General features: G+C 48.3%; 1 protein-coding gene across 1 annotated transcript in view; it reads right to left on the reverse strand.

Moving 5' to 3' along the window:
* LOC116956011 (myosin-7-like) overlaps positions 1–14,484 on the reverse strand; it is a 33,313-nt gene that overhangs the window by 368 nt on the left and 18,461 nt on the right. Inside the window, exons 24-41 of the mRNA XM_032977397.2 lie at positions 13,256–13,432; positions 12,289–12,434; positions 11,873–11,963; positions 11,150–11,293; positions 10,135–10,380; positions 8,974–9,100; positions 8,512–8,630; positions 7,439–7,635; positions 6,400–6,583; positions 5,829–5,994; positions 5,583–5,707; positions 4,274–4,582; positions 3,740–3,943; positions 3,420–3,545; positions 2,959–3,129; positions 1,793–1,897; positions 1,515–1,610; positions 330–464 (exon numbers count right to left, since the gene is read on the reverse strand). Coding sequence (XP_032833288.1) covers positions 330–464; positions 1,515–1,610; positions 1,793–1,897; positions 2,959–3,129; positions 3,420–3,545; positions 3,740–3,943; positions 4,274–4,582; positions 5,583–5,707; positions 5,829–5,994; positions 6,400–6,583; positions 7,439–7,635; positions 8,512–8,630; positions 8,974–9,100; positions 10,135–10,380; positions 11,150–11,293; positions 11,873–11,963; positions 12,289–12,434; positions 13,256–13,432 — 2,868 coding nt within the window. The remainder of the gene's footprint in view (positions 1–329; positions 465–1,514; positions 1,611–1,792; positions 1,898–2,958; positions 3,130–3,419; positions 3,546–3,739; positions 3,944–4,273; positions 4,583–5,582; positions 5,708–5,828; positions 5,995–6,399; positions 6,584–7,438; positions 7,636–8,511; positions 8,631–8,973; positions 9,101–10,134; positions 10,381–11,149; positions 11,294–11,872; positions 11,964–12,288; positions 12,435–13,255; positions 13,433–14,484) is intronic.

Raw genomic sequence — 14,484 nt, forward strand, 5'->3', positions numbered from 1 at the left:
GCTTGTGTTGAAATCGAAACGCCGTGATAATTTTATTGTTTTATTTGTATATTTTTTATTATTTCCCTTCTACGTGACTTTACCGAAAGAACCAAGAATAGGGTTATACTGGTCATAAAGATGAAGGAACCCCAACTCATAATCCTAACGCCCATAACCCTACTTGCCCAACGTTTCAGCTGCCACGCCGAGTGATTTAATCACACCGATTAACTTTGCATTGAATAAAATGCTGACCATTGCACTTTGGTGGCATCCCCACACTCCTATAAACCCCCTCTAGACCCCCGTTTTCCCCCTCTAAACCCATGTAAACCCCCGTACTATACCTTTACGCCGGCGTCGCGTGTCTTAGCGCGGAGTTTGTTCGCTTGTGACTCGGCGATGTCTGCGCGCTCCTCTGCCTCCTCCAGCTCGTGCTGCAGCTTGCGGTAGCGAGACAGGTTCCCGTTCGCCTGCTCCTCCTGCCGACAGAGGAGTGGAAGCAAATGAATGAGCAATGGTTTGGTGTAAGTGGTGGTGATGTTGGTGGTTGTGGGTTTCGGTAGCCAACAGCGCTGCGATACGAACCCGGCAATCCCCTAGTTCGATTTCCGCTTACAGTCAACACCAGTAACGATGATCTGAGTCGGTCCTGGGCCTCTCTTAGGTCGACTCCACCTCAAATGAGTAGCTGGTGTGGTGTGTAAAGATCACCACTCGGGAGGCAAAGGCAGCCATGTGTGGCGTTGGTCACTCACCCTCATATACGGTGCCGGCCTTTGATAGCACTTTTCCTAACAGTCTGTTCAGGCTATACCGGGGGATATTTGTTTTGATTTAGTGCTAGAGTGTGGTAGTGATTGATGGTGGTGGTCATGGTGTTAGCGAGACCTGTCAGCGAGCCTTCGACACTTCACGTGGCCTCAAAGCCCACCTGGCCTGGCACAGGCGTTGTTGTGATGTCACCATCACTTAGTGGCGAATAGCGGGTATTGGTATTGGTAGGTGTCATGGACTCGTGGTGGAGGTAGTGTAATGTGGTGGTGATTTATGTGGGTGTTGATGGTGAGGTGGTAGGTTAGTGGTGGAGTATGGTGGTGGTTTTGTGGGGGAAATGGTGGTGGAGCAATGATGCTGTGTGATGGTGATGGTTTAGGTGTTGGTGATGGGTGGTAAGGAGGTGGTGATGTTGTGCAGTATGAGGCAGTGTGATAGTTAATGTATTATGGTGGTGGGTTGATAGCACGGTGGAGTGGCGCAAGGTGGTGTTGTGGTGAGGTAGTGTGTGATGGGGAGGTGTTCAGACATTGTGATTGAGATTTTGGAGTGATGTACTGATAGGCAGAAGTGTTTCTATGGTTGCATAACGTTGATAGTACATTGAAAAGTGGTGCATTGCAGAATTCTAATTCAGAGAATAAGGGGATATATACCCAGCTTCAAGTGGGAAAAAATTGGAAAAACCAAATCGGATAACGATTAAATGAAATCGACGTGAGCTCCCTGCACTGCACGGACACCGCGACTCTTACCGCCTCCTCGGCCTGCCGCTTGTAGGCCTTGACCTTCATCTGAAGTTTGTCCACCAGGTCTTGCAGGCGAGCCAAATTCTTCTTGTCCTCCTCCGTCTGCCCTCAGCGTACACACGCACAAACACATGCGTGCGAACGCACACCACACGTGTACGCAGACGCACACAAACAAGCGATGGGATCATGAATGGTGGGGTCCAGCACCTCCTAGCAAATTGTCGTGTGTGTGTGTGTACACGTGTCGATGTGTCCACGTGGAGATTGGTGCGGTGCATCACCTGGTAGGAGAGCTCCTTCGCACGCCTCTCGTACTTGCGCGCTCCCTTCACCGTCTCGGCGTTCCTCCTCTGTTCTGCCTCCAGCTCGTTCTCCAGCTCTCTCACCTGCGGGGGGAGCACAGGGGTGGAGGTGAGTGGTGCGGTGTTTGAGCATAAGCAGGGATGTGTTTATGTGCTATCATGGCTAAGAGGTGGCACATTTCCGCTTGTTCCAGAGGTTCCCGGCTGAGCCCACGGCCACTGATTAATTATTCAAGTGGATTAACCATCATTAGACCTCCTTTGCCAGTACCAAAATATAAAAATAGGGTTTTTCTTCTGAGACAAGGCTCAAGGAAAGCCATCTCTGGTGTGGACCAATCAGTTTCAAGGACAATGCATATATTATTAGAGTGCTTTTTGTTTTCATTTTGACCACAAGTATTGTGGTTAATGCAGACATGATTCCTTGTAAAAAGGTTTCAGTTTTGTTACCAGAAAAAAGGGGAAAAACGCTATTATTATAAGTGTATTAACCGTTAAAGTACAAGCCGTCTGCTTCACAGTTGACGTTAAAGATCACGTGGCCTTATTAAAAAAATGTAGGTATTGTCAAATTAGAAAAATGAGATATACTTAGTTGGAAAACATTGTAACCATTGGTCTAGACTGTAAAACTTAGCATATATTCTGAAAAAGAGTATTGATTGTCAGTGAGGCTTTCCTGGCTAAACAAGTGTAAGCAAACTAATAGCATACTAGTCTGTGGGGAGTAGTAGGTAATGTGATTCGTCCACTGCTACAAATCCAATAGCCTCAGTTTTATTCCCGGCCGCGGTGAATATCAGTGACCAATATCTGACTCAGTCTTGGGCCTATCTTAGGTCACCTTAGCCTTAAATGACTACCTGGTGCAATGGGGAGACAGTGGATTGTCAGACCACTCACTTGTGCTTTGTTTAGGCCTTTATAGGTGATCGCAAACAGCTCTTGTCCCAGAAACATGGGATGGGGGGGGGGCGTCTGTTATTATCTGTCAGTCATCTCAGTCATCCCTCTTGCCTCACCTGCTTCTCACCTCACTCCCCTCAAAATTTCACCCTCTGACCTCACCTCCCGTGACCTCACTTCACGCTCAGCCTCTTATATCACACCCCCTTGTATCACCCTCACCGCCCTCTCCTCACCCTGGCCTCCAGCTTCTGGAGCTGCTTCTTGCCGCCCTTGAGCGCGATCTGCTCGGCCTCGTCCAGCCGGTGCTGCAGGTCCTTCACCGTCTGCTCCATGTTCTTCTTCATGCGCTCCAGGTGAGCGCTCGTGTCCTGCTCCTTCTTCAGCTCCTCAGCCATCATGGCCGCCTGGCAGATCACGAATTCCTGGTTAGGCTCCCGACCGAGGAGGTCGGACTGACGAGTCACTGATGGTTGTGGCATGCGGAGGCCTTCAGCTGGCAGTATATAGATCATGGTTCAAGATGATGATGGCGATTGGGTGCCCTCTTCCAGCAGACCATGGCTGATAATGATGATGAGAATATGGTGGTGGCATGAGGAGGCCTTCGTCCACAATTGAGTAGATCATGGATAATGATGATGTGGGGATTCCCTCATCTAGCAGTGGATGGACCGTGGCTCATGGGGTTTCTCACGTCTGTGATGGCCTTCTTGGCCTTTTCCTCAGCGTTGCGGCACTCCTGCACGGACTCCTCCACCTCGTTTTGGAGCACCCCCATGTCTCCTTCCAGCTTCTTCTTCTGGTTAATCAGGCTGGTGTTCTATGGAGCACGAAGGAGCAGGTGGGAGAAGGTGGGATCAAGAGGGAAGGAGGTGGATATAAGAGGGAGGGAGAAAGAGCAGGATGGGGCAGGAGGGAGGAAACAATTGGAAGGGTGAGCACCTGGATCGTTGAATTCACATGGAACAACTCAAGATGACAACAATGGTGGCGGTGATGACGATGAGGAAGCACCTGCGAGTGCAGCAGCTGCACGCGCTCGCTGGCCTCGATGAGCTCCTGCTCGGCGAGCTTGCGCGCGCGCTCCGTCTGCTCGAGCGCCGAGCGCAGCTCCTCCACCTCGGCCAGCATGAGCGTGCTGCGCCGCTCCGCCATGGCAGCCTGCTCCTTGTACTCGTCTCCCAGCCGCAGGGCGTCGTCCAGCTGCAGCTGGGCCTCCTGTGTGTGTACAGCGGTGGTGGTGGTAGATGGTGGTGGTAGTGGCAGACAGTGGGGGAAGACAGAGGGTGACACAGAGGGAAACGCAGAAGGATGAACAAATTCCATTATTATTTGCAAGGGAGGAAAAAATTATGCGTATGCATAAAGAATCATAACTGCTCGGGGAAGCCTTCCCCTAGCAGCGGATTGATCCTGGTTGATGATTGAGGACTTCCCCACCCATATATTTTGACTTATACGCCATTCTCTCTTTGGATATTTATAATCGTACTACAATTCTAGCCTGCTGGACTGCAGATGAATTCCTGTACTTCACCATCCACGCACCTTGAACTGTGACTGCACCATCTTGAGCTGTTTCTGAGCCTCAGAGGCTGAGCGGTTGGCGTGGCTCAGCTGGATCTCCATCTCGTTGAGGTCGCCCTCCATCTTCTTCTTGATGCGCAGCGCCTCGTTCCTTGAGCGCGTCTCGGCCTCCAGGGCGGTCTGCAGTGTCTCGACGGCTCGCTGGTTGTTCCGTTTGGCCTGCTCCAGCTCCTCATCTTTCTCGGACAGCTTGCGTTCGATGTCGGCCTTCATCTGGTTGAGCTCGAGCTGAGCGCGGAGGATCTTGCTCTCCTCGTGCTCCAGGGAGGCCTGCGTTGGGACAGCGATAGTTTTGTTCACGAAATTAGAAATACTCATCAACAAAGTGTTTTTTTATTTGAGTCAACAATAATTGAGTGTATGAAAATCATCAAGCAGGACATTGGCTGTAACTACCAATTATAATTTCGTTTACAACCAAAATATTTGTCAATTAGGTTTTTAAAAAATATTATAGACAACAATGACAATGAGTGGACAAAATATGAAGCATGGTGATGGCTACGACTTACCCACTGAAAATAAAAGTATGGCTACGACGTGAGAAAATTAACTAGCCTGAATTAATACACAGACTCGGATAATTCATTATTTGAGACTACAGTGTACTGATGAAAACCAAACATGGTCATTGGCTATGTATTTATATAAATGTTTTTACTGATACACACTCATTGACTGACCTGATAATATGGGGGGCGAAATTGCATGCTCTCACTGGGACATGTTTGAGTGCTGCATTTGACTAGTCTAAAAGAACGTCTTAATGACATCGACAGATGACGACTTGATTGAAATGCCACACGTTCACTAGACTAAGATTAAAATTGACCAAACTGAAACTGGGATTGGGCTCAGATGGGAGAAAAATGTAACTTTCCAACGTGAGGATAGAATTAATATGAATCAATTCATACTCTTGTGATTTTGGTGCCATTTTGTCAGGCACTGTGGGAGGATTATCCGCTGGATCGGTATCGAGGTCCCTGAATGTCACGTTGGCGACTATATAGACATAGCAGTATAAAACGGGGGACCTAAATTCGATTCCCAACTAATGCGACCGTCATTAGCAAGTGATATTAGGACTTGTCCTGTGTCTCAGCTACGTCGATTCAGCCTTAAATAAGTACGCCGTGCGGTGTGTAAAAACATCAACGCTGGGAAGACAAATGTGGCTGGCAGTGACACTGGCCACACACCACCACCCTCCCGTGTGCCATGCTTGCCTCACTAAGGCGCTAGCTAACAGCACTTTCCCCCACGTCACCTCTGCCTCCTCCAGCGCCGCCTGCAGGTCGACCTTCTCCTGCTCCAGCTGCTTACGCAGCTTCTCCAGCTCGTGCACCGTCTTGGCTCCCTCGCTCATCTGCTCCGTCAGATCGGAGATCTCCTCTGTGCACGCAGAAAATCACACCTCGTTATCGTCATCATGATCACGTAATCATGAGCCATAATCTATGCTATCGCTCCTCACGTACACCCACTCTCTCACGCGCACACACTCAATGCTCACCCTGCAGGTTCTTGTTCTCCCTCTTCATGGTCTCCAGGTGGTCGAGGCTCTCCTCGTACGCGTTCTTCAGCTTGAAGAGCTCCGTGCTGAGTGACCGCGCCTCCTTCTGCGCCCCCTCCAGCTCCGCCTGCGATTCTTCAAACTTTTGCTTCCACTCGGACAGAACCTGCGGAGACGACGACGCCAAGATGAGACTCACAGAGCGGCAAACCCACGGACGCATTGAAAGGCTGAAAGGTGCAGCCCTGCAATTGCTTGAAGGAAAAACGGTAGCAGGCAGGGGAGAAAAGGATGATACTGAATCTGGTCGCTGGGTTCTTATCGCAGTGCGCTAATCACTACACTACCACTCCCCACATTCAACAACAAGCGTCGTTCTCAGTGGCGGTCACATCACGGCGGATGTGCCAGGCTAGGTGCTCTTTTGATGCCACGTGAAGTGTCGAAGGCTGGGGCTGATGATAAGGCCCTGTTTCTTAGTAGCATTCTCCAAGTTCAGCAGAAACATCTCCAAAACACACGAACGGTGTGTGTGACCCATGTGTCCTCATGCATCCCGTGTGACCCGTGCCTTGTCGAATGTCCTCTGCTTCTTGTCGAGGGCGGCAGCTGCGGCGTTGGCACGCTCCACGTCCACCATCATGTCCTCGAGCTCGTTCTGCAGACGCTGCTTGGTCTTCTCCAGCGAGGAGCACTTGGCATTGGCGGCTTCCACAGACTCCTCCGCCTCCTGCAGCCTCTGCACCAGCTTCTTCCTGCATAGTCACGGGGAAGAGGAGGATAAGGTAGTGGGAAGAGTAGGAGGCGGGTGCCAAGATGTGCGTGTGTGCATATTTTTGTGTCTGTATGTCTGTGTATCCTCACATCCGCTACGCATGTTGGAGCACGTCTGAGTGTGCAAGACGTGAGTGTGTACGGACGTGTGTGCGTATCCACGTCTCTACCTGCGTGTGCGCGAGTCGCAAGTGCGTGCGGCGCTCGGACCCACTACTTGCTCGTCTTATCTTTAACTTTTGATTCCAAAATAAAACGAGCGAGGAGCACGCCCGTGCGCCACTTCTCAGCGGGAGCCGTGCCACGTCAAACGCCAAGAGGTCCACCATCTCGCCCCCGAGGGCAACGCTCTCACCCACAAACCACACTGCTGAAAACTCTCCTCGTCACAGTACTACCTGATTAGCACGGTTGGCTATGATACGGTGGGAAAGAAGTGTAACATACATACTGTTCCAATGATCTTCACACATTGCCTACTCCGTCCATGTTGAGGACCACTCTGCTCAACTTAGGATTCCGTCCATCTATTTTCCCAAATTCTTACAACTTTTCTCAATTCAAGAAACATCATTTGAATTTCAAATTTATTACACCTTCAACTGTTGTCGGCTGCGTGGCATTTTGGACCTCTGTGGTTGTGCTCAGCAGTCTTTATGAAAAAAATAACCCTGAGTTTATTACCACGGCCTTTACAATTGTCATTGATAGGCTACTGATTGCACGAGGACAATGGAAAGGATGGTGGTGGTGGTGGTGATGGTGATATCGGTGGTGATGGTGGTGGTGGTGATGGTGGTGGTAGTTATGGTGGTGGTGGTGAGCGTCGTCCGTACTTGGCCTCCTCCAGCTCCTCGGTCCTCTGGATGGCGTCCGTCTCGTACTTGGTCCTCCACTGCGCCACCTCGGCGTTGGCGCGAGACAGCGCTCGCTGGAGCTCCGCCTTGGCCTCCTGCTCCTCCTCGTACTGCTCGCGCAGCAGGTCGCAGTCGTGCCGCGCCGCCTGCACCGCGTGCGCCAGCGCGCTCTTCGCCTGTGGGGGGCGGGGGGCGGGGGTGTGGGGGTAGTGAGGCTTAGCGGCAGGATTAGTAGAGTGATGTTCTTTCGATCAGCGTTTGCGCCTTGTTGCGGAAGTTTTACGGCCGCCTTTATTAATACTACTGGTGAATATGCGCTGTCTGCTTCACAGTGAATGTCAATGGTCCCGTTACGTTATGTGAAAAAAAACTAGGCCATCTGTGCTGGCGTGATGATTCTAATTTGAGAAATTGCCCCAAAATTACTGAATTGGGAGAACACATAGCAATTACTTGTGCTATAAGAATAGTGCTATTACAAAATTTTCGAAAGATTTACTTTTACATATAGCATTGTTCGTGCAAATTGGATCTCACAATCATTGAAGAACCACAGACAAGTTGGAAGGCAGCCAGGCAGTGAACTGGGACAATCATTTGCTCAAGCTATGCAGTTATCTGTATAACTAAGATGTTTTTAGTCAATTAATGAATGTTTATAGATGTGGGAGGAACCCAGAGCACCCAGAGAAAACCCACACATGTGAGGGAGCAACACGCTGTCCCATACAGAAAGGAGAGGTAACATTAGTTTAAACTTTGCTTTACCGTCTTCTTTAAAGCACGGTTATATCACCTCAATGTCCACGGGAAGGCAGATTTGCAACATTTGTGTAGTCCGCCGACCCCAGCCTCCACAGTGCTAGATATCAGGCATGTGCCACCACTGTCCAGACCATTGTTCTGCTACGAAGAATGGTCATTACCCAAAACGTTGCCTCATAGATTTTTTTCTTTAGGTTATAGTACCGCTCTGATCTCTGAGCCACCGGGCCAACACCAGTCGGATGGGTCGAGTGTTCATTCAAGGTTCATCTTCTCTGTTCTCTTACCTTGAGCTCCTCATCCAGCTGTCGTCGCAGCTCCTCCACCTGCTGAGTGAACGACTGCTTCCCGCGCGTCAGCTGCGTGATGAGCGCCTGCTTCTCCTCCATCTGCCGTGACAGCTCGCCTACACGGGGTGAGGGAGGTGCGCACATTGCCAGATTATTATCATCAGAGTGATGTGCCTTTGTTCATTATGTTTAATGTGCCTTTGTGATAGCCTTTGTTCTATGAATGTGCCTGTATGCATCATTATTATTGTTTCTATAGCAATGTGGCGATGCGATGACGATTGTTACTCACAACACACGGCCGTGGTATGTGAGCGGGTGCTAGATGGGTTATTAGATGGCAGGATCATGAGCGTTGGTGGCTGCTTGGGGAGGCCATCATCCAGCAGTGGATTGACCACAGCCGATGATGCTGATGATGATAAGCAATGTGGCATGCGTGTGTGCCGGAAGGAGCACCGTTCTCTGTTTGTAGTTTGGCTTTCTGCGCCGTGAAGTCGTTGAGTGCTCGCTGGTTCTCCTCAAACGACACCTTGATCTCGTTGAGCTGATCCTCATAGCTGCGGCACATCTTCTCCAGGTTCGACTGGCGCCCGCGACGTGGAAGGGGAGAAACAATGAGGTTAGCAACAAAAATTACAATATCAACGATGTCAACTTCATCATCGACATCATTAATGACAACAGTAGCGACAGCTGGTTATATCTCAAAATGCCAAGCACCACATGTGGGCATGCAACAATGAGGGAAGATTTCTGGACTACTAATAGTTTTTTCAGTTTTTTTATTTCAGTTTATTTATTTTGGTATAGCCCTGTGAGCCATTCGGCTCTTGAATCGGGTGCAACCACAAGAAACAAAAACACGAACAAGAAAAACATCTTAAACAGAAAATCCATGAAAAAAACAGCAAAATATTCCTGAAAAAAGCACCGTACACCAACGCTGTGTGCAAAAAATCCCAGTGGGATGCAAGTCAAACAACAACAACAACCACAAGAAAACTTAGATTAAGGCCATCAGTCTAACTCCGTACTACAACAAAACAAACATGTCCAAACCAAAAAACTTTTCGAAATCACCAAAAAAATAAAGCCGTAATTGCAACGTAACAGTGATCACAGGGACTGTGACCGAATTTTTACAATAAACTACATGAATAACATGTAACACCAAATCCTAGAGCCATAACTGGCTGCATGAGTTAGAGATATGAGTCTTTGACTAAATGAAATACAGGTTTTGGACTCAATGAGAGCCATGTCCAGGATTCAGTGAGAAAACGGCCCTGGATCCAGAGACTGGTCCAGGATTCACTGAGGGACAGGTCCAGTATTCAATGAGGGACAGGTCCAGGATTCACTGAGGGACAGGTCCAGGATTCAATGAGGGACAGGTCCAGGATTCACTGAGGGACAGGTCCAGGATTCACTGAGGGACAGGTCCAGGATTCACTGAGGGACAGGTCCTCAACTGAAATGACTCAAGGACACAAGCATTTGACTGAAGCACTGTTTTTGGCGAGAAGACCCTCTTCAGGGGGCAGTTATTGACAACCAGGACAAGTGTAAATGCCTATGGGCCCGGGCCGCATCCGACGCGTCCCGCCACGCGCTCACCTTGGTCTTGACGACGGACTCCATGTTGGAGAGGACGTCGTCCAGCTCCATCTTGAGCTCGCTCTTCTCCTTCTCCAGCTTCTGCTTGACACGCTGGAGGTTGTCCAGCTGCTCGCCCAGCTCGGCCACGCTGTCCGCGTGTTTCTTGCGCAGCGCCGACGCCGTGGCCTCGTGCTGCAGCGTCGACTCCTCCAGGTCGCGACGCAGCTTCTGGAACTCGGCCTCCCGCTTCTTGTTGAACTCGACCTGCGTTGCGGGGTAGAATTGAATGACCAGCCCATATTGGACATCTGTGAAAAAGTGCTTCATAGCTCGTCGGATTCCTGCAGTCTAAATAAAGATTCTGAGTCTGTAAAAATGTGTTTCAAACACAAGAGAGTGCCCTGGTAGAGCACATCCAAGGATGTGGTTTTACCGAATTTCATTTAACAGATGCGCATAGAGTGCTGAGCGCAGGCCTTAAATGTCAAGTGGACAGGAACAAACAGCACCATTGAAGGTTTAAACACATGGATAAATCCTGGTTATTGAGCACAGGCCGAAAAGCCTAAAATGGCAAGCAAGAACAGCACTAGGCATAATATATACGAGTTGATAAGTTTCTTGAATTGAGCAAACATATAAGAACTTGGGAAAACATACTGCAAGGGAATTCCAAAGTTGAACATTGTAAAGAAATAAGTGTGTCTGGGAAGTGGTAGCACTGGTTAGTGTACTATGCTACAAACTCGGAGATCCGAGTTCGATTCCTGGCTAACACCAGTGACAATTATTTGAACGAGTCCTGGACCTCCTCTACGTCCATTTAGCCTTTACTGAGCACCTGATGCGGTGTGAAAACCTCAGCACTTGGGAGACAGAGGAGGCTGAGCGTGGTGTTGGCCACACTGTCGCTCATGTGACGTGCTTGCCTTCATGGGTGCTTACAAACAGCACTTGCCCCAGCAGTCTGTGGACTACACGGGTGACATTTGTCTTTTTCTGTGTCTGGGGGTTGGGGGGGAGAGGGGGTCACCTGCGCCGCCGTGGCTCCTCCCGCCTCCTCCAGCCTCTCGCTGATCTCCTCCAGCTCGCGCGCCACGTCCGCTCGCTGCTTCTCCACCTTGGCGCGCGCCGCTCGCTCAGCCTCGAGCTCCTCCTCCAGCTCCTCAATACGCGCCTGGGGAGGGGCGAGATCATCATCAGCATCTTCATCAGCTGCATTGATGTGGATCTGATCATCATTAACATTTAGCAGGGTAATAGTTGCCATAGCCATGATCATCATCGTTGTCATCAGCATAATCTTTATGATCATATTAATTAAATTTTGATTTAAAGCTTTCGTGACTGCAGGGATTCATATTATTGGTTCTTTCGGTAAAGTTGTTGTTTCCCTTCTACGTGACTTTACCGAAAGAACCAAGAATATGATCATAATCATTGTCATCAGCAGCAGAAATAGCAGTAACATCATCATTGTCAGCAGCAGAAGTACTGCCACCATAAACAGTAACACTTTCATCAGCTTGATTATCTTTAACCCTTCTCTGTAGAGGTTTTGAGTTTTTTCCTCTCATGTGTGGTGTGTTTTCTCCATGTTTTCCGATTTCCTCCCACACGAACCCAAACGCTCATAAATGTAACTGGCCAAACATCCCAATGTTACAGGACCCTCCTGATATGTAATATTGAGACTCATGTAGGCTTTATTGGGTGAAAGGCATTATTATTATAATCATCAATCGGTGTGCATCACCTGCAGTTCCTTGATCTTTTTCTGAAGCTGAGCAGCCAGTGCCTGTTCATCCTCAATTCGGCTGTTCAGGGTGTTCATCTCAAACTCCCTCCTGCACACATGCACGTGTACACATACGCATATATGTACATACGTATATATGTAATTGCGCATACATGTATGTGAGTACCCACATACAAACGAGCATAAGTGTACACATGCACACGTGCATGGATGCACACACGTTGCACATACAGATATATGTGCACTTATGCACACATACGGACACACAAAGGTCATAAAGTCACGGTCCCTCAGCCATGCTTCAATCAATCATAGGTCATGGGTCATGATGATAACGATGATAAAATCATGATGATAAAGATGACAACGATTATGATAGTGACGATATTCTTTGGGCCGTACGAGCACCCTACTTCTTGGACTTCTCCTCCAGCTGCTGCTTGTCGTTCTCCAGATCCATGATGGTCTCCTGGGTCAGCTTGAGGTCTCCCTCCAGCTTCCTCTTGGCGCGCTCCAGATCCATGCGGACCTTCTTCTCCTGCTCCAGCGAGCCCTCCAGCTGTGGAACGTACGTGCAGACACATGCATGCTTATATAAAATAACATCGACCACAGAGATTTTCTGGGTTCTCAGTCGGCTCGTTATAGGTGCGAGTGGAACACGTGGGCCCAGCGGTCCGATGGAACCTTGGGCGTGCACGTGCACAGGTCTGTATGATGCATCTAGTGTCTGCGTACTACCTTGCAGACCACCAGCTGTAGCTAGTGTGAGGGAAAAACAGGCCAAGTGTGTAAGTTATATCTACAGACAAGGCCCATTGTGGTGAAATGGGATTCAATGCAAAGTTTATTGTCAATACTATATTGATATGAGTGTAGAACAGGGAAATGGCGTAACCGGTAATAACTGGTTTGACACTAGGAGAGGACTGGTCATGGCTGAGTGGGACGTGAATAAAATATAAGGAAACTGCATCGAATCACACCCGATCAAACAAGATCTATGTACGGTATTAAGGACTCCTGGCATCGACAATGTATGTATGTTGAAATAATTTTGCACCGTACGTAGCTAACAGTGCTAATCGGAGGTGTGGGCTGTATGTGGACTAAGGGGCCGTACTTCCAGGGTTGTCGTATCAGGGCTAAACAGCGGCAAAGCAACTGGTACAGATCAAGACTAACATCAGAGACTACCTACAGTGTACTTTACGTTGCATTATATCAAGTACAGTAAAGTAGGACTTGGGTGCTTCACCTGAGATATGACAGCAGTACTCAAACTTTGACTGAGTTAAAGAAGGCTTTGGCACGTAAAAGAGAAACTATGATTGGTGGAACCATGAGGCCCCTAGTGAAGTGCACTGGTGGACCACTCACGTCGTCCACTTGCTGCTCCAGCTTGGCCTTGCTCTTGGTGAGCGAGTTGACCTTGTCCTCCTCAGCCTGCAGGTCGTCCAGCGTTTGCTGGTGAGCCTCCTGGAGGGCCTTCTTCTCCTTGGTCAGCTTCGCGATGATGTCATCCAGAGCGGCCATCTCCTCCGTCAGGTTCTTCACCTGTGGATGGGAGAGTGGGTGGGAGTGCGGGCATGGTCGCGTGGTGGGGGTGGAGACATTAGTAGAGCCAGATTTGTTTGACAGGGCCCCAGAGTTTAGATGGACTGCTGTTACCAATAACACCTGGTAACCCAGCAGCATTGGTTTAACAAGACTGACAACATCTGTTCAGAGTTTGCTTTCTTAAATAAATGCTTCTGAATAATCTTAGTTTCGAAATCCAATAGGCTGATTTTCAAAACGTGGTTTGTTTATATGTAGAGACAGAATGGAGTTCTGCTTATATTTTATTTTACCCATTTGTAATGGCTCATGAAAAAGAAGAAAAGTCTTTATCTTTTCTGGCAATAATACAAGAGGTATTAGGATGTTCTAACACCAAATTGACACCTATTTCAAAGCATCAAGTCTGAAGTACCCACACATACTTGTGGTAAAACATGCAAAACAAATATGCTTTGATAATATAATGTGTGCATTGTCCTTGAAACTGATTGGCATCTACCTGTTTCTTTTTTTATCATCTTTATACTGGCAAAAAAGGTCCTATTGTAATTAATCGTTTACTCCCATACCTTGCGTGCTATTTTTTTTACAATGTGTTTTTCTTTCTAAACTTGATCCCAGTTGTGCTTTCGAATTCATGTTACGAGGCAGACAATCCATTCGGAAGTCTCCTAGAGCAGTCCACCTGCCCGTGTGGTAGAGAATGGTCCGTGGAAGTGAATATCAATGAAAAACTGAGGTCCCTTCAAGTGACCTTTATCCAACACTAGGGCCGGCTGCTGTGCTTTCCCACACTCCTAGATGACAGTAAAACCAAAATGTTTATATTTTTTTAGTCCTCAATTTTGGATTGTGCGCCAATTTATGTTTGGGACTCTTACAGAGCAAATATAATATGATGGATATTTGAGACCATTAGCTGTATAAACTTGAGAACCTGATTAATTTATTTAGAAATGTATTTGTATTTTCCCCCAGCTTTATCCTGAATGTGCAATCAATTTAATGTCATTAAACAAAAGAATCCATTCGGAACATCTCATTTT

The sequence above is a fragment of the Petromyzon marinus genome, chromosome 63, assembly GCF_048934315.1.
Source record: "Petromyzon marinus isolate PM22_M1 ecotype Great Lakes invasive population chromosome 63, UKy_Petmar_22M1.pri1.0, whole genome shotgun sequence".
NCBI lineage: Eukaryota > Metazoa > Chordata > Hyperoartia > Petromyzontiformes > Petromyzontidae > Petromyzon > Petromyzon marinus.